General features: G+C 39.4%; 1 protein-coding gene across 1 annotated transcript in view; it reads right to left on the reverse strand.

The window, feature by feature from the left end:
- Positions 1-20,521, reverse strand: part of ATP2C1 (ATPase secretory pathway Ca2+ transporting 1) — a 164,613-nt gene that overhangs the window by 20,769 nt on the left and 123,323 nt on the right. The window contains exons 12-17 of the mRNA XM_068974943.1: positions 16,053-16,177; positions 10,874-10,971; positions 8,736-8,831; positions 8,558-8,647; positions 6,666-6,770; positions 759-915 (exon numbers count right to left, since the gene is read on the reverse strand). Coding sequence (XP_068831044.1) covers positions 759-915; positions 6,666-6,770; positions 8,558-8,647; positions 8,736-8,831; positions 10,874-10,971; positions 16,053-16,177 — 671 coding nt within the window. The remainder of the gene's footprint in view (positions 1-758; positions 916-6,665; positions 6,771-8,557; positions 8,648-8,735; positions 8,832-10,873; positions 10,972-16,052; positions 16,178-20,521) is intronic.

The following is a 20,521-nucleotide window of genomic DNA, read 5'->3' on the forward strand; positions in this document are numbered from 1 at the left end:
TGCTTAAGTAAACCATGAATAATAGTTTTTACCTACTTGTTTCCTGCTCCCAGAACTGTGGTGCTTGACTTTCATTTTGTAAATAATAATAAAATAAAGGAAGCCAACTCTTCTAATTTCCTTGAGAAAGACTACAGAAGCACATGCATGTATGTGTGCATGCACCCAAGGGCGCATATTCCCCACAAGCCAGAACATAAAGACCAGGTATGGCCCTGACCGCTGATCTTCAACCCTACCCATGCCGATGTGTGTGTGCCCAGCTGACCCCCTCTCCCTATCAATGTCCAGTCAGCAGCATTTCACAAAGCCAAGTCTGGACACCTCTTTCCTCTCTGGTGATAGATGGGAAGGAGTCGGCAACTACCTCAATTTAAAGAATTACAGACTTAAGTCTCTTGATGTTTAGTAAAGAATTTCAGATTAATAAACAAGACCAAGTGATGACATAAGGAAGGAGTAACATCACTTTACTTCCGTTCATTACCCTTCTCACAAGATAAACGTCTAAAATGAAATTTCTGTCAGCTGCTCAGAGACCACTGCAGATCTCTAACAACTAGAAGTTTCATATTTAGCTATGTTTCCAACTTTCTATGTTCTGGGGGACAATTAGTCAACTAAAACCTAGCATTTCAGAAATGGCAGGGCTCTACGAAGCCTGGGTAGAGCTGGGCAGCTCAGATGTGAAGTACGAATCCATCTGCAGTTAGCAGCACTACCTCTCCACCGAGGTGACTGTGCTGACATGGCCTTACCTCTGAGCCCTGCAGAGCCCATCTGGGCCTTCTCTTGCTGGTACAGATCTCTCTGCTGCTGGGTGAGTGTCAAGGTCTGCCCTTTGCTGTGATATGTAGTGCAATACTTAATCACCTGTTCATAAGCACCCTTCATAAAACAAATCTCTGGTCTGTCCTAAGAAAAAACAGAGCAAATAAATTCAAGTTAGTTTTAATTCATATATATCAGCCATTGGGGTCAAAAATAAGCAGCATGGATTCCCATAATACACAGAGAAGTAACTCAAACCTAAGGCTTTGAATAGCACTAGAACTCTGATGATTAAAAGTTCACGAGAGAGCTTTCTGCATCCATTTCAGAACACAGCATCTACTCTATCCCTTCAACCTCCATACTGAAGGTACGTCTACACTCAGCTCCATACTCTGAGATCTAAGCTCATGGCATAATAAGAAAACAAAAGGGGTCTAACATCAGCCCACAAACAACGGTTCAGGCTTTCTACAATGCTATTACATGCATATATGTGACTCCATTTAATGCTCACAACAAGCTTGCAATTGTGGGTATTAGTAGACTTTTTATCTTGGTTAAGTAATATTCAAAAGCTTACAATGAAAACCTGCAGTCCCCTGCCCAACCTCCTCACTTCCAGTCCTATGTTCCATATAGGCAAACCAATTTTAACTCTTCTGGCTGTTGCCCTGGGTACTTTTCATCATGTTTTTAATTACATTTTTACAGCTACTTTTCTACTTGCCAATTTTATACTGTCTGCTGTGACAGGTGATAGTCTGGCCACTCCCACCCCCTATTCCTTCTCTCTCCATTGTTCTAATACACAAAGAACAAGAATCACCAGTGTTCTGCTCACTTTCTAACTCTTCACTGCTGAGCCAAGTGGCCACCAGAACAGTTCACAAATGTCTCAGCTCTCCTTGGAGGCACGTGGCAGAAATGTATTTCCTTGCCCCTCTGTACCGCTCTGAAGTCAGATGTGATTTGCTTTGGCGAATAAACATAAGCAGTACTTGTGTCTCTTCCAAGTGGTGATTTATGAACCAGTCCATAATGTGGCCCTCCTCTGTCCCTGGTACAACCCTGTGAGTTGACACGGAGAGGAGCATCCACCTCCCTGGTCCCCAGGTAAGCAGATGCAGCAGAGGAAGCAGAAAGGTATAATGTTCTTTCCATGGCCTATATAAGCCAAATACATTTCTTCCTGTTCAAGCTTTGTCTTTCATACAGTTAATAATTGCCTTTATTTGCTTAGTTTTCTTTATTCTTATTACTAATTAATTCCAGCTCTTCCATGTCATATTATGAAGCACCTCTCAACGTATTCTGCACATGATCCAATGAGCAGGTAAGCTATTACTCCTCCCGTATGAGGACCTCCCGCCTTTCCTTTTCTAGTTCATTTCCAGGCTTGCTACACAACTGGCATCTTGGAGCTCCCTTCACCCCTCCGCTGGTCAGAACTCACTAGGTTCTAAGTCTCCCTTTTCTTTAGTGTATACTCTTACCTTGGAATAACTTATCCGTCAATATCGCCCTAAGAAAGGGTATGTGGGCTATGCATTTTGAGACCTGTGTGAAAACATTTTTATTTCACCCCCCACATATGTAAGTTCAGCTGGGAAGAGACTTCCTCTCAGCTGAAGGCTCTATCACCTTCCAGCCTCTAGTGTGCAGAGTTGCATCTGGAAAGCCTAAGAAGCCACTTAATTCCTAATCTTTGTGTATACTCCCTCCCCCTTGCCCTTCCTCCCCACCCTAACAACCTCTGAAATTGTTTAGAATTCTCTCTCAGTGCCCTCAAATTACTTGAATCAGGGGCTTTGGTGTGTTTATTTCCTCCCCCCACCCCTTTGTAACCCACCCACTGTGCAAAGCCACCAGTGGGCAATTTTATTCTGGAAGCTGAAGCTCTTCCTCTAGAAAATCTCCTGGTGTTATCTGTTAAACTCTTGTCATCTTCTGTCACCACGATTATGTGGATGCTGGAACTCCTACATCTATTTTCTGATTTTCACACCTCATCTTTTATATTGTCCACCTTTTTGACTTCTCTACTTTCTGATAGACTCCTTGACTTTATTTGAAAAACAATCTGTTTAAAGTATTTTGTTGTCCTTTTTCATGGTCCTGGAACCTTTGTTTCTCTGAGACCCCTTTCTCTCTCTGTTGGCTTGGTCTGCTTCTTTTATGCTGAAGACTTTCCCCAAGGCTCTCACAACCCCTGTCTGTCTGTTTACATTCAAGACCGAAGCAAATAAAGGTCTAGAAACTCCATGGGTACTGCAGGGTTTATCAACTGATGGCCCTCACAGTGATGAGACAAAGGCCAGGAGCAGGGAAACTCTTCTGGTGAACAAAGAGCTTACGCAGGACCACTCTATACTGTAGGGATCTCCCCAGAACCAGTCAGCTTCTCTGAAACCCTCCCATCTTCTGACACAGAGAATGAGGATATGGGGAGACGTGCCCCTGCAGGCATTCTGAGAAAGTAGAGTTAGTAGCCAGGACAACAACTTTCCCTTAATCATCCTGTGTTTAGTCTTAAAGCTTAATTCTGCCTTCTATGCTTGTGCCCTGGATAGATTTCTGGTCTGGCCTCAAAAAATAGAAAAGGTACGAGGAACATTTCTACGGGCTCCTTACGAAGAATTTCAACCTGATCTCCTGTTTTTAGCTCTGTATTTTAGGCCCCACCTTTAAAAGATAAACTAATAAAAGAGGAAGTATAGGAAAGTCTTATCTTTTATTCACTGGTTGTCATTTTGGTAGGTTCCAGGGAGAGAGCAGAGATAAATACAGACTGATTGCTGTTCAGTCACTAAGTCGTGTCCGACTCTTTGTGACCCTCTGGACTACAACATGCCAGGTTTCCCTGTCCTTCACTGTCTCCCAGAGTTTGTTCAAATTCATGGCCACTGAGTCAGTAATGCCATGTAACCATCTCAGTGTCTGTCACCTTCTTCTCCATTTGCCTTCCATCTTTCGCAGCATCATCTTTTTCAATGAGTCTGCTCTTCGCATCGCATGGCCAAAAATACTGGAGCTTCAACTTCAGTATCAGTCCTTCTGATGAATATTCAGGGTTTATTTCCTTCAGGATTGACTGGTTTGACCTCTTTACAGTCCAAGGGACTCTCAAACATGTTCTCTAGCACAATTCAAAAGCATCAATTCTTCAGCACTCAGACTTCTTTATGGTTCTACTTCCACATCAGTAAATAACTACTGGAAAACCATAGCTCTGACTATACAGAACTTTGCAGGCAAAGTAATGTCTCTGCTTTTTAATACGCTGTCTAGGTTTATCACAGCTTTGCTTCTAAGGAGCAAACGTCTTTTAATTTCATGGCAGCAGTCACTGTCCTCAGTGATTTGGGAGCCCAGGAAAAGAAAATCTGTCACTGTTTCCATTTTTCCCCCAACTATTTGCCCTAAAGTGATGGGACTGGATGCCATGATCTTAGTTTTTTGAATGCTGAGTTTTAAGCCAGTTTTTCCACTCTCCTCTTTCACCCTCATCAAGAGGTTCTTTAGTTCCCTTAACTTTCTGCCATTAGAGTGGTATCATCTATCTGAGGCTGTTGATACTATTCCCCACTATCTTGATTCCAGCTTGTGATTCATCCAGCCTGGCATTTTGCATGATGTACCCTAGATAAGTTAAATAAGCAGGGTGACAATATATAGCCTTGATGCACTCTTTTCCCAATTTGGAACCAGTCCATTGTTCCATGTCTGGTTCAAACCGTTTCTTCTTGACCTGCATACAGGTTTCTCAGGAGGCAAGTAAGGTGATCTGGTATTCCCATCTCTTTCAGAATTTTCCAGTTTGTTGTGACCCACACAGTCAAAGGCTTTAGCATATGCAGTCAATGAAGCACATATAGATGTTTTTCTGGAACTCTCTTGTTTTTTTGATGATCCAATCGATGTTGGCAATTTGATCTCTAGTTTCCTCTGCCTTTTCTAAATCTAGCTTTAACATCTGGAAGTTCTTGGTTCATGTACTACTGAAGCCTAGCTTGGAGAATTTGAGCATTACTTTGCTAGTGTGTGAGATGAGTACAATTGTGCAGTAGTTTGAATATTCTTTGGCATTTGGGACTAGAATGAAAAGTGATCTTTTCCATTCCTGTGGCCACTGCTGAGTTTTCCAAATTTGCTGACATACTGGGCGCAGCACTTTAATATCATTATCTTTTAGGATTTTAAATAGCTCAGCTGGAACTGTACTCTGCTTTTCCCCAGTAGCATACTGGACACCTTCCCAGGTGGGGGTGGGGGTGGGGCTCATCTTCCAGTGTAGTATCTTTTTGCCCTTTCAAACTGTTCATGGGGTTCTTGCAGCAAGAATACTGGAGTGGTTTCCATTTCTTCCTCCAGTGGACCATGTTTTAACAGAACTCTTCACTATGACTTGTCCATCTTGGGTGGCCCTGCAAAGCATGGCTCATAGCTTCCTTGAATTATGTAAGCCCCTTCACCACAACAAGGCTGTGATCCGTGAAGAGGAAATGCAGGCTGTTGAATTCAAGTGAAAGTCCTCTGAAGACAAACTACTTGATCCTGGGCCGCTTTTAAATTGGTAACTTTTTCCTTTCTATTCCAGGCTGACCTCTTCTAGATCCTGAGTCAAGTCAATGGATTTGGGTTCTATTAGTTACACTGGTTAATTTTGTTTTATAGGAAAAACTCATCTACAAATAGGAAGACAAGTCAAGCAATCTTTCCAGATTTATTACCTGCCACTCCATACTTCTATCCCCCAACTGAAAAGATTTAATATACAAGTGAGGCTAGTATATTTTAAATTGCTAAAGTCAAATCTTAAAACTTCACAAGGGCCACATTACCTTGAAGTAGTGTGTGATCATACATAAAAAGATTAAAAACAGACCTTCCCAATAAACTCATATACATATTCTTTCTGTATCACTTTATGGACAAGGGACATCAACTGAAAATTATCTAATTCTGATGCAGTTTTTGAAAGCTTAGATTACAAAGCTTAAAGTAACAGACATTTTTTTTTAATAGTTTTGTTTCCAATTGACCCCCTTCTCTGAGGTTCATGAAAGTTCCTTTAAACACTAAACAGAAATTTATTCTTCCCCTCCTCATCAGTTTCTGGCACAAGTTTAGTGTTGGGCAATTTAAAACCAAAGTTTCCTACTTATTATAAGTAAGAGGAAATCCTCTCCCTAATTCCCATCTTCAGAGATGTAATTGGTTTCAAATGTTTGTTCACAGGTAGAAACACATAACCAATTACTAACTCCTAATAAAGAAAATGTAAAAATAACAACTATATATTTTTCAGGGCAAAGTAAGTTTACACATGAAGCTGGTAATAGGAACTATAAGTGATATGATTATACACTGTAGATTTCATGACTCAATACATTGTGTAAAAATTTCTAAAGCACCTAGAAATACGGTAGAATTCTGATATATCAGTGTATTTCATTTTGCCAGTTTGTAAGCTGGACCAACTAACATGAATCATACACATTTGGTAACCACTTTTCCACAAGAAAATGTGGTTCTGTTCAGTCAGAAGACAAGACATTCTTCAGTGGAAGAACACAGACAACAGTCAGTCAGCAGACCTGTCACCAAGAATAAAAAACGTTGTCAAAAGACTGACTTCACAAGCTCCAGGACACTGAGACCAGGATCCAGCTCATTTCAGTGGTTTGCTCACGTAGCAAAACTGACATGTTTGTGCATAAATTCAAAAAAAACACAAAACAACCAGGGCTGAGTCTACTATGAATGACACACACTTCAGAGCTGGTCTGAGTTATGGTCTATGACAGCTTAACTCTAAAGGTGCATAGTAAATGAAAAATAGTAGTCTAGTTAAACAATACAGAGTAAGTTTTCTGTAAATGGAAGGATACCTGCTGTGTTCGGTGCACACACTTAACAGCCATCCACTTCTGCTCAGAGCTAAAAGGGTATTCAGCTTTTCTGATATAATCCTGTTGAAGTCCATCAAGACCCATCTATATGGCACAAAAGAAAAGTTAATTCTCACTAATTTTTTTTCCTTTAACAAAGAAACAAGAGTCACAACTTGCAGGGAAGCAGGTTAGAGATACCTGGTTTATTTTCAAACAGCGGCACTCCACCTATACATACCATACTTCTCTGAAAAGCAGCACACATGTTCAGTGTGGAAGCCTGGGTATATAGATAGTCCAGGGCACACTACTGAACTATGTGCAGAGCAAAACTTCAACACTGACTATATTAAAATTTCAACTGGATCAAACTCTGGGAGGAAGTTGGGTAAGAAATAAAGGTGTCCAGCCAATACATACTATATAATCAATAGAAGTTTCAAACTCAAATCCTTGATTCTAAAATAGGGTAGATACTCAAATCTACCCTGCCTGCTGCTGCTATCCTACGCCCTTCTCACCCCACCACTGACACGCTGACTACTACTAATGCCATGCAGCTCTACTTCCTAGTACCCTTTTCACTTCCCAGCAAACACTCAAAAATATTCTTCAAATTTTCAAAAATCAAGTTTACTGCTCCTTCCTGGCTTTTAAAGGTCCTGCAGTAACCCACCACACAGCTAACTCAACAAGCTGCTAGGCCACTCAAACTGTTCATTTCACCTAGGCTAACCAATTCAAAAGGCACAATCCAATCTACCCTTACGTATCCCTCAAGCTTTTGCTTGCTCTTCCCCTAGCCTACACCTGCCTCCATCCCTATCTAAATCCCTCCTTCCTTTCAAAGTTCAGGTTCCAAGTCTTAAAGTGCACTCTTCTTATACGTGGCTCAGTGTTAAGACTGTCCGCTACCTTGGTCTGCCTTTTATTTGTTCCAGTCTGTCACTGTTGACTTCCTACCTAAACTGTGAGGTCCCTACCCATAAAGAGGTGGTTTCATGTTCTTTATTTCTCAAAAAGTTAAACACAATAAACACTCATTGTTTAACTTTTCAATATCTTTTAAAAAGTGATACTATGCTATTTTTAGTTACAAGAAAAACAAATGGTAAAGGAAAAAGGAAAGTGACTTCTCGTTAAGGAAGTATATACATTATAAAACCACCAATGTGACTTTATCAAATTAATATTTTAACAACCTACATTTCTATACTGAATCTCAACAGAAGCAACCTCATTCAGAGGTATCCTATTTTATACGTGTTTCCTAAAACTGCTCTTAAAAGTAGTTTTACTTTTGTTATGGGAGTGTCAGGTTGGACTTTTAGGTTTCTCATTTATTCAACTGTAGGACTTAGAAAAGGAGATCAACTAGGGTAGAGTCACTGAGATTAGCACCCTATCTTCCCAGCAGAAACGCTATCTCTACATTCATTTTAAGAAATTAATAATGGAAGGAAAGGGAAGACTGGAAAAAGAAAAGCTGACTTCTCATCTTGGCCTTGATATCTTTACATGGAAATACTAAAGAATGTTGCCTATTTCATGTTTGAAAATTGGCATTTATCAGCAATTACACATATTTATAAAACTTTTCATACAACACTCTGAATATTACAAAAAACAACATTTCTTTGTAAGACTAAACCCATCACTGGTCATTAGTTTGTACGCTGCATGTAGGAGATAGAAAGTTATAGGGAAAACTCTCATGCTCTGTATTTCCAGAAAGACTACAATTGGTTCCCAAGAGGCAGTACAAACTATGAAATCCTGTGCATCTTCTTCACTCCACACCTAAAAGCCAGCAATACTCAAATCCATGGCTTCATATTCTCTTGTGAAAGTGATGTTTTCACATGTCAAAGAGAGGACCAGGCACATACCTTCATTGCAAGAGCAATTAAGGCTCCTTCCGTTGGTTTCCCCATTAGAGTGTTATTTCTAATTACAGCATCATTGCACACACAGCCAGCCTAAGAGAAATACACAACTATGAACCCATCACATCATCCTAAGTCATTATGAAGAAAGCCACTTTCTTATAAAGAAAGCAGTATTTACCTCAACAATTCTGCTAACAGATGGGTTATAGAATCCATGAACAACATCACCATCAACAATCACTTCCCCAAATGGATTGTAGCCAACTCCAGTAACCTACAGAACATAAAGTAGAGTTAATACTACACTACAGTAGGCAGTGACAGTACTTAAGAAAACAGAAAACTGATGGGCTGTGTTCATCATGACACTATTAAAAGTGGAGAAGCATTTTAATTTATCTAAAAGAATATTTAATAGTAAAAGGAATAGATAGTAATTTTCACTACAATGATAAACCTACAGTTAATTCCATACAAATAATTAACTATTATGCTAATTAATAATTATAATACATAGTACATTGTAAGTAAACAATATAATAATTGCTAATATAACCTTCTATTGCTTCTACTTACAACACACTATAAAAAGGGAAAATAAACCATGAAAATCTCTCTATATAAATGAGTTTAAATTTACATAACATTACATTTATAGGTGTGTGTGTGTGTTAGTCGCTCAGTCGTGTCCAGCTCTTTGTGACTCATGAACTGCAGCCCATCAGGTTCCTCTGTCTATGGAATTCTCCAGGCAAGAATACTGGAGTGGGTTGCCATTCCCTTCTCTAGGAGACCTTCCCGACCCAAGGATCGAACTCAGGTCTCCTGCACTGGAGGAAGATTCTTTACCATCTGAACCACCAGGGAAGTCCTACATGTATGTAACACTACAATTTGCAAAGAATTGCAATCTATTACATTTGACATTCGTGACAAACCTATGACCTAAACAAAAACAGAGTTCTTTTTGTAAATATGCAAAGCTCAGAGATAAGTGATTTACCCTAGCACTTACCAAGTACTTTAACATAGTATGCTACACACCAATTTTAAAAATCAGAGACAGAGACAATGGTGACAACAAGCCAAGCCAAATACAAGCTAAATTTCACGATAAAAATAAGGCGGTTTGAGTTATGCTTGACATACAAAATTCTGGGCTTAGAACAAAAGATAAATTTATATCCTACCTTTCATACCTGGACCATATAAGCACATGTAAACCCAATGACCCTTCTGAATCATCCAGAAAAGACACATCCAACAACACAGCACTGGGTATCCTAACCAAATCTAACACCCTAAATATACAGTCTCATTTTAAGGCCTAGTAAAACAGGATAAACAGACCCAAGTACAACTTCTGTTAATTTGTGAAATTCTTCCTTTGGTCACAGAACTGGCTATAAACACATTTTAATATACTGTTCCCATAACAAAGAGTATTAATAAAAATTCCATTCAGAAATTCTGTCACGACTAGCTGAGACTGAAACTTGTCCTCATACAGCTTCAAAATTAAACACTGCACATACATTAACCTGCACTTCAGGGCCATTCATATACAATTTTTAAAGCAGAATAATTCAGGCATTCATTTATCTTTCAACAAGTATGTACTACTACAAAGCAGACCCTGTGTTGGGCACCAGAATTTCTGCTCTATTATGCTCAGGGTATCATGGGAAGAGAGACAGAGGATTTCACCTAAACAAACAGGTAGGGAGCTATGAAAACATGTAACACAGGATGAGTTCTAGGTGATCAGCAACGCTTTTCTGAAGAAATGGGTTAGAAATGAGGTGCAAAGGATGAAGAGGCATTAAACTGTCCTAAACAGTGAGAACAGCACCAAAGGTCCTTAAGTAGGAGGAATTCTGTCAGACTGCAAGAACCATACAGTCAGTGTACCTGGTCTATCGAAAGCCAAGGAGAGATACAGACTGAGGAAGTATGGGACAGAACCCACAGAGCCGTAAGCAGCCCCACTTCAGGACCCTGGTCATAATGGGAAGCCACTAAAGCATCTTCATTTAGGGAATTCTGAGAGGTTCCCTTGCTGCAGATAGAGCAAGGGTCCAGAGTCTGCTAACAGATGGATGTAGAGAGACAGACAGAAAGGTGTTGAGGGAGATCAACATTTCTGCACTGCACAGCTGTAGCAGGATCAAGACTTGGGAGAATCACACGGGATGGAAAAATACTCAGCTGTCAACTAACTTGCACCCTTGTGAAGACACTGGAATGGTTAGGAATTCTAAACACCAAGACTCCTAAAAAGGAATTCTGCTGTTAAAAAAAACATCTACAGAGTACCTCAGCACGCAGGCCATCCGAAGTAAATATGTGGGTAACAGTCATTTCATTCTTGGTCAGGGTTCCAGTCTTATCTGAACAAATCACATTACAGCAACCTGAAGAATAAATCACTACAAGTTACCAAAAATCATTTTTTAAAAATGAAAGTTTACACTGAAAACAAATTAAAGACTCTAGAAAACTGCCTTGCTTCTCTGAATATTGTAAAACTCAAGCTCATGGATAATTTTAGGTTGTTTCCTCTAATCGTGTTTACTTTATCATAAGGTAGTTTCTGGAATTAAAAAGATACTGATACATGCTGACTTTTTATTTAGTTCAATTTCTACAAAGCTACTTGATGTCAACTCTATATAGCAACTTTATATAATACATATAAATTCATGTAATTTTTTCAGCAAGTATTTTAAGGAACTTTTGCCTTCTCAATATTAAACTACAAACTAGAAGCTAAATTTAACATTTTTGAATTCCTAAATAAGAAGCTTCATAATATAAAGTTACCAAAATTTTCATTCATACATAAAATTACATTAGAGCAATATGACTACTGTATACTTACTGTTCTTAATAAATTCAACTCAAGAATGTCAGTTTAGGATCTATCGTTATCAATTATTTTTCTTGAAATGTCAAACAAGAACAATTCTCTGTAATTCTACAGTTTCTTGTTACTTCATTTTTATATATATCTATTTTTTTTATTGTAGTATAGTTGACTTACAATGTTTCAAGCACATAGCAAGGAGGTTCAGTTATACAAATACAGATTTATTATTTTGAAATTATTGTCCATCATAGGTTCTTACAAGATACTGACCATGGTTCCTTATGGTATATAGTACACCTTTGCTGCTTGTTGTACACTATTTTTTAATTAGAAATCTAGCATTCTATTCATAATAAGTCAAACAAGCAGAACTAAAATGTTGTTAATTTTTTTAACTGGGCAAAAATTCATGTTATGTTCAAAAAACTATAAAGCATATATATTATGTATACCAAAGCTTTTCTACAATGCTTGATAAAGACTTGAAAAAGAACATCCAAAAAATACTGGATATATTGGAGAACATAAACTAAATGAAATGAGGGCACTGAATGTGAATTAGAAAAAGTGAAACAAACTAGGTAAGATCATCATATAGTCAGGTTGTTTTTAAACATGACTGCTCATTTGAAATTTATCTCGAGCTCTGGAGACAAAAAGCAATACCTGAGCATTTGGACTTTTCAAAACATTTCAAGATAATTCTGATATACATCTGGATTTCAAAAAGTGGTTATAGGTTTTTCTAATAGAGCCTAATGTTGGTGATATAGAGTTCTACTATTCTTCTGCTGACCAATCATGATACAAGGGTATTAAGTAATAGTTTTGCATAATCACAACAGTAAAAGATGTTTATCAGTTTTCACTCAATAGCCAGACAAAAAATAAAAGATAACTACAATTGCAAGCCATAATAGGAACATGATTAACAGTATAAAATTATTACATACAATTTGGGGGTGGGGAGTCAAGCAGAGTGATGTGGTAAGTGGAAGTGCATACATGCACATGTTTCCATCCACCCAGCCAGTCTATGTCTTTTGGTTGGTGCATTTAATCCATCTATATTTAAGGTAATGATTGATATGTATAAACCTATTACTGTTTTCTTAATTGTTTTGAATTTATTTTCTGTAGGTAATAATTATTTCGCCTTCAAATCTGAAGGGGAAACTTGCTGGGTATTCTTGGTTGCAAGTTCTTCCCTTTCATCATTTTAAATGTGGTGCCATTCCCTTCTGTCTTGAGAAATTTTGAGAATTTCAGCTGATAGCCTGATGGGATTTCCTTTGTGTGATATTTGTCATTTTTCCCTTGTTGCTTTTAATATATTTGATCTATGTCTTCTTGTCTGTCTTGGTGTGTTCCTCCTTGGCTTTATCCTGTCTGTGCTTCCTGGACTAGGTTGAATATCTCCTTTCCCATGTTAGGGAAGTTTTCAGCTATTATCTCTTCAAATATTTTCTCAGGTCCTTTCTCTCTTCCTTCTCCCTCTAGGACCCCTGTAATGAGAATGCTGGTGCATTTAAGTTGTCCCAGAAGTCTCTTAGGCTGTACTTATTTCTTTTCATTCTTTTTTCTGTTTTCTGTTCTGTGGCAGTGATTTCCACCATTCTGTCCTCGAGGTCATTTATCCATTCTTCTGCCTCAGTCATTCTGCTGTTGATTCCTTCTAGTGTATTATTCGTCTTGGTTTGCTTGTTCTCTAGTTCTTCCAGGTCTTTGGTAAACATTTCTTGCATCTCCTCCATTTTTTTCCCGAGATCCTGGATTATCTTCACTATCATTATTTTGAAATCTTTTTCTGGAAGACTGCCTATCTCCACTTCACTTAGTTGTTTTTCTGGGATTTTACCTTGTCCCTTCATCTGGGACACAACTTTCTACTTTATCATCCTAACTTTCTCTAAAGTGGTTTTTGTTTTAGCTGCTGTGGGACTGTGGCTGTTCTTCCTTCTTCTGTCTGCCTACTGATAGAAGAGGCAAGGAAGCTTGTGTAAGCTTCCTGATGGGAGGGACTGGCAGTGGGAGAAACTGGGTCTTGCTCTGGTGGGCAGGACCTTGTTGAGGAAAGCATTAATCCAATTATCTGCTGACGGTTGGGGTTGTCTCCCTTCCTGGTAGTTATCTGGCCTGAGGTGACCCAGCCCTAGGATCTAAGGACTCTATGGTAGGGTTAATAGTGACCTCCAAGAGGAATTAGCCCAAGGGGGGACATTCCCGGACAGCTACTACCAAGGGCCCCATCCCTGTGATGAGCCCCGACCCACACCTCCACAGGAGACCCTCCAACGCTAGTGGGTATTTTTGGTTGTCTCCTGTGGGGTCACTGTTCCTTTCCTCTGGGTCTTGGTGCAGGCAAGATTTTCTGTGTGCCCTCCAAAATTGGAGTCTCTCTTTCCCTCAGTCTTGTGGAAGTCCTACAATCAAATTATTCTGGCCTTCAAGGTCAGATTACCTGGGGATTCTGAAAAGGTTAATTCCTAGGTAAGTTGATAAGGAGTCCAGGGCCCTCAAAGAGGAAAAAGGGACAAACTTTTTTTCCCTCTACATTCCTTCATCCTAGTCACATGTTTTTTTCTTAAGCTTTGAGTTTTTATGGCAACAATCTCTTTCTTCTAAGACTAACTTTCTTTAACCCCAGAGCTAATGGATTACACAAGAAAACAACTCATCTTACTCAAGTGTATGTTTTTCCTTAAACTCTGTACAAATGATTATATAATAACAATGCATGTTGCTCCAGAACATGTTTCTTCTTAAGAACCTTCTGACTAATCCTGTTATCTTAAGATATATGTTGTGGGAGTGGGTCTGGTAAGACCTTTCTATTGTTGGTTGTTAGTTCAGTTCAGTTCAGTTCAGTTGCTCAGAGTCTTTTCCAATGAGTCAACTCTTCACATGAGGTGGCCAAAGTACTAGAGCTTCAGCTTTAGCATCATTCCTTCCAAAGAAATCCCAGGGTTGATCTCCTTCAGAATGGACAGGTTGGATCTCCCTGCAGTCCAAGGGACACTCAAGAGTCTTCTCCAACATCACAGTTCAAAAGCATCAATTCTTCGGCGCTCAGCCTTCTTCACAGTCCAACTCTCACATCCATACATGACCACTGGAAAAAACATAGCCTTGACTAGACGGACCTTAGTTGGCAAAGTAATGTCTCTGCTTTTCAATATACTATCTAGGTTGGTCGTAACTTTTCTTCCAAGGAGTAAGCATCTTTTAATTTCATGGCTGCAGTCACCATCTGCAGTGATTTTGGAGCCCCAAAAATAAAGTCTGACACTGTTTCCATTGTTTCCCCATCTATTTCCCATGAAGTGATGGGACTGGATGCCATGATCTTCGTTTTCTGAATGCTGAGCTTTAAGCCAACTTTTTCACTCTCCTCTTTCACTTTCATCAAGAGGCTTTTTAGTTCCTCTTCACTTTCTGCCATAAGAGTGGTGTCATCTGCATATCTGAGGTTATTGATATTTCTCCCGGCAATCTTGATTCCAGCTTGTGCTTCTTCCAGCCCAGCGTTTCTCATGATGTACTCTGCATAGAAGTTAAATAAGCAGGGTGACAGTATACAGCCTTGACGTACTCCTTTTCCTATTTGGAAGCGGTCTGTTGTTCCATGTCCAGTTCTAACTGTTGCTTCCTGACCTGCATACAGATCTCTCAAGAGGCAGGTTAGGTGGTCTGGTATTCCCATCTTTTAGAATTGTCCACAGTTTATTGTGATCCACACAGTCAAAGGCTTTGGCATAGTCAATAAAGCAGAAATAGATGTTTTTCTGGAACTCTCTTGCTTTTTCCATGATCCAGCAGATGTTGGCAATTTGATCTCTGGTTTAAAAGTAACCAGAAAGTATGTAAGGCCTTGACAAGACTAGCCTGAGAAGCACTCTCTGCCCCCTTCTGATGTCTGTGTCAGAGGCTTTCTCTATTGCTTTTTTACTGTAATAAATCTTTTGCCACACCAAGTTTTGAGTGACTGAAGCCAAGTCTCTGGTCCCGAAGCAAAACTGTCTCCTTCAGAGATCACGAATCTGAACTGTTCACCATAAGCTATCAATTTCCATCCCTCTGTCGGACCCCCAGGGTCAGAAGCCTGATGTGGGGTTCAGAACCTTCACAACAGTGCAAGAACTTCTTTGGTATTATTGTTCTCCAGACTGTGCATCACTCACCCAGCAGGTATGGGCTCTAGTTTTTATCGTGATTGTGCCATCCTACCATCTCATTGTGGCTTCTTGTTTGCCTTTGAACGTGGGATATCATTTTTTGGTGGGTTCCAGTGTTCTCCTTCAACAGCTAGTTGCAATTTTGGTGCTCACACAGGAGATGAGCATGTGGATTTTCTTCTACTCTGCCATCTTGAACTGAAAGTCACTTTATTTTTTAAAACATGATTTAAGCATTAGAACACTCCATGATGCAGAAAGATTTAAAGTTCCCTTACTTGAGTGATTTGAATTTTTAATGACCTTTTTTGGTTAGTAAAACCATCCTCAACATTGCTGTATGTCCACCACTACCATGTAAACCTCTAAGACAAAAGCTATAAAACCCCAAGATCTCTGCTAATGTAAACTAACATGTCAATGGACAAGTATGCTCTAACCAGAGACTTACCCAGAGTTTCAACAATAGGTAGTTTTTTCACAATCGCCCTCTTCTTCACCATTCTCATAACACCAAGGGCTAGAGTCACTGTGACCACAATGGGAAGACCTTCAGGAATTGCTGCTACAGCCAAACTGTAGCCAATAAAGACACAGCATTTAAGTATAAATTCAGTTGTACCCACAACAATAATTTCAATTAGCTGTTACTTAGAGACTAAATAACGTAAAATCAATGCTGTCAAACCCATAAAAGGCCTTAGTGTGAGGAAAAATTGATTAACATTTATTGACCACCTATAAGCTACCAGATTAAGCACAGTGATTAAAAAATATATACATTCTTACATCACACTGCCTAGATTTCTACTCCAAGCTTCAATTTTTACCTGTGTGACCTTAAGCTATTATTCTACCACCCCGTAGTTTAGTTTCCTCATCCATAAATATAGCAACAGGTGTTCACAAAAAATTTGTACATGAATGTTCTCAGCAGCATTATTCACACTCTAAAGATGGAAAGAGCCCAAATCTTCATCAATTGATGAATGTTAAACTGTGATGTGTACCCGTACAAAGGAGCACATAAAAGAATAGAGTACTTATTCATGCTACAAATGGAAAAACCTTGAAAACATCATGCTAAGGAAAGCAGCAGGACACATGTTGCAAGATTTCACTTATATGAGATGTCAGGAATAAGCAAATCCAAAAAGACAGCCACTGTTTAGTGGCTACCAGCGGGCAAGGAGAAGGCAGAATGGGGAATGAAAAGGCACAGGGTTTTCTTTCAGGGGTGATTTAAAAGTTCCAACACTAGATGTTGGTGACGGTGCTAACAATACGAATGTACTTAACACCACTGAACTGCATACTTTAAAAAGAAATATTTTACTGGTATGTGCATTTTATCACAAAAAATTAATTATTAATTAATTAATTCCCTTCATAATATTTTTTAAAAATCTTCAAATTAAAACTCTACTTGTCCCATTCCAGGTAATATCTCGACTCTGGTACAGATGAGGACAGGTACACATCCATCCTTCCTTCTAACACTGCTCCCTGCACTCCCCTCTGCTGCTCAATTTCTATTACCAACTTTTTCTTTAGCATGATCTAACTTGTTTCTGCCCCCTTCTGATGTCTGTGTCAGAAGCTTTCTCTATCTCTTTTATACTCTAATAAAACTTTATTACACAAAAGCTTTGAGCAATCAAGCCTGGTCACCAGCCCCAGATTGAATTCTTCTCCTCCGGAGGCCAAGAATCCTGGTGTCATTTGTGGTTCAGCAGCAACCTTTCATCTTGAGGGCTCATCTGAGATTCTTCAGGACAAGGAAAGGAGGCTTGGAGCTCTAGTTCTTTATTCTCCTAACAAACATGTTTTCTGCCGTACTTTACTAACTCTACAGTGAGCTTGTGTGAATGAACGACAGACTCTGCCCAAAGCAAATGAGAAGCCCTGCTCAGCGGTTCTGCGGTGACCTCATTTGGCTTATAGCAGAAACCCTGTCGGGGGTTTATACCGACCTGCCAATGGACTTCCCTGGTGGCTCAGACAGTAAAATGTCTGCCTACAATGTGGGAGACCCTGGTTCTATCCCTGGTCAGGAAGATCTCCTGGAGAAGGAAATGGCAACCCACTCCAGTATTCTTGCCTGAAAAATCCCATGGACAGAGGAACCTGGTAGGCTACAGTCCACGGGGTCGCAAAGAGTTGGACACGACTGAGCAACTTCACTTTCACACTTTTAACCTATCATTACATCGTGTTCTACAACCATCATCAGTTTTTTATAGGTTGATTCTAAAAGCTAAAATCCAATAAATAATATTTATAATTACTGGCTGAATAGTACACACACTGTATAACCAAGAAAGATGCGCTATCATTAATCCTTCATTTTCTTTTGAACCTCTAAGTACAAATAGAAGCTTCTTGACTTTGCTTCCATTAACTCTCACTGTATCAGCAAAGACAGCTATCATCATTTATAACTTAGATCCAATGGACCTTCTCATTCTTTTGCATTTAAATCATTTTATAAATAACTTACAAAGAAACAGAATGGATTATGAAAAACTTCATAAATTTTTATTTGAATTTTCACCCCAAACTATACTCTTGGATTTGAAAGTATATATATCTGAACTGGATAATGTCCTTTGAATGCAACTGCTCATGAACTGTCATGAATAAACCTAGAACATATTTACCTTACAAAATAGTGATTTCAAATTTAAAAACCATTTTTAACAGGTTGTAGGTTTATCAATTCTGGTTCCTTTGTTTGCATCTAAAATGTAACACTTCTGAAAATGCTGATGACTCATAACTTTTAGGATAGTCATCTTCTTTGTAACACAATACTACACAACAAATTCCTTGCTATAGAATGACTACCTATAAGAGAATGCCTATCCCTCTCCTTTTACCCTTAAAAATAAAGCAGTTCAGTGAATTCCCTGGTGGTCCAGTGGTTAGGACACAGCGCTTTCACTGCCATGGCCCAGGTTTAATCTCTGGTCAGGGAACTAAGATCCCACAAGCCACACAATGCAGGTTAAAAAAAAAAAAAGTTTAGTCAGCAATTCAGGAGTTTGAGAAAACCGACAGTTTCATCATCCAAGCGTTTGGAATTGAGATTTCACTTATATAACGATTCAATTTCACCTTCATTGTTATAGCTTAGAGTGGCTGCTGCTTTGCATTCATCTTCTGGTTTGTGTAATAATTATGAAAACTCTTATGTAAATTCTTATTTGTCATTATGGTAAAAAAAAAAAAAAAAACCCTCAATTTCTCAATTTTGTTTAATGAATGCAAAAAAAAAAACTCAAAATTTTATCCCCAGACTCCTTTTATACCTTTTTCAATGATACTTTGGGCAAAATAACAAGAAAATTAAAGGATAAAAGAATAATAATGATTTATTTATTATTACAGAAGGGATAGGCTACCCACTCCAGTTAGGGCTCCCCTTGTGGTTCAGCTGGTAAAGAATCCACCTGTAATGTGGGAGACCTAGGTTAGATCCCTGGGTTGGGAAGATCCACTGAAGAAGCAAAAGGCCATTCCAATATTCTGGCTTCGATTAACAGTCCATGGGGTCACAAAGAGTTGGACAGTAGCTTTAAAAGCTATTTATTCTTCTGCTTTTCTTCTTTCTTCTCTTCCCAAACAAAGGCAATGCCAAAGAATGCTCAAACTACCACACGATTACACTCATCTCACACGCTAGTTAAGTAATGCTCAAAATTCTCCAAGCCAGGCTTCAGCAATACGTGAACCGTGAACTTCCTGATGTTCAAGCTGGTTTTAGAAAAGGCAGAGGAACCAGAGATCAAATCGCCAACATCCGCTGGATCATGGAAAAAGCAATAGAGTTCCAGAAAAACATCTATTTCTGCTTTATTGACTATGCCAAAGCCTTTGACTGTGTGGATCACAGTAAACTGTGGAAAATTCTGAAAGAGATGGGAATACCAGACCACCTGACCTGCCTCTTTAGAAACCTATATGCAGGTCAGGAAGCAACAGTTAGAACTGAACATGGAACAACAGACTGGTTCCAAATAGAAAAAGAAGTACATCAAGGCTGTATATTGTCACCCTGCTTATTTAACTTCTATGCAGAGTACATCATGAGAAACACTGGGCTGGAAGAAGCACAAGCTGGAATCGAGATTTCCTGGAGAAACATCAATAACCTCAGATATGCAGATGACACCACCCTTATGGCAGAAAGTGAAGAGGAACTAAAAAGCCTCTTGATGAAAGTGAAAGAGGAGAGTGAAAAAGTTGGCTTAAAGCTCAACATTCAGAAAACGAAGATCATGGCATCTGGTCTCATCAGTTCATGGGAAATAGATGGGGAAACAGTGGAAACAGTGTCAGACTTTATTTTTCTGGGCTCCAAAATCACTGCAGATGGTGACTGCAGCCATGAAATCAGAAGACACTTACTCCTTGGAAGAAAAGTTATGACCAACCTAGATAGCATATTCAAAACCAGGGACATTACTTTGCCAACAAAGGTCCATCCAGTCAAGGCTATGTTTTTTCCAGTGGTCATGTATGGATGTGAGAGTTGGACTGTGAAGAAAGCTGAGCACCAAAGAATTGATGCTTTTGAACTGTGGTGTTGGAGAAGACTCTTGAGAGTCCCTTGGACTGCAAGGAGATCCAACCAGTCCATTCTGAAGATCAGCCCTGGGATTTCTTTGGAGGGAATGATACTGAAGCTGAAACTCCAGTACTTTGGCCACCTCATGCGAAGAGTTGACTCACTGGAAAAGACTCTGATGGTGGGAGGGATTGGGGGCAGGAGGAGAAGGGGACGACAGAGGATGAGATGGCTGGATGGCATCATGGACTCGATGGACGTGAGTCTGAGCGAACTCCAGGAGTTGGTGATGGACCGGGAGGCCTGGCGTGCTGCGATTCATGAGGTCGCAAAGAGTCGGACATGACTGA

The sequence above is a fragment of the Capricornis sumatraensis genome, chromosome 1 (genome assembly GCF_032405125.1).
Source record: "Capricornis sumatraensis isolate serow.1 chromosome 1, serow.2, whole genome shotgun sequence".
NCBI classification, from domain to species: Eukaryota; Metazoa; Chordata; class Mammalia; order Artiodactyla; family Bovidae; genus Capricornis; species Capricornis sumatraensis.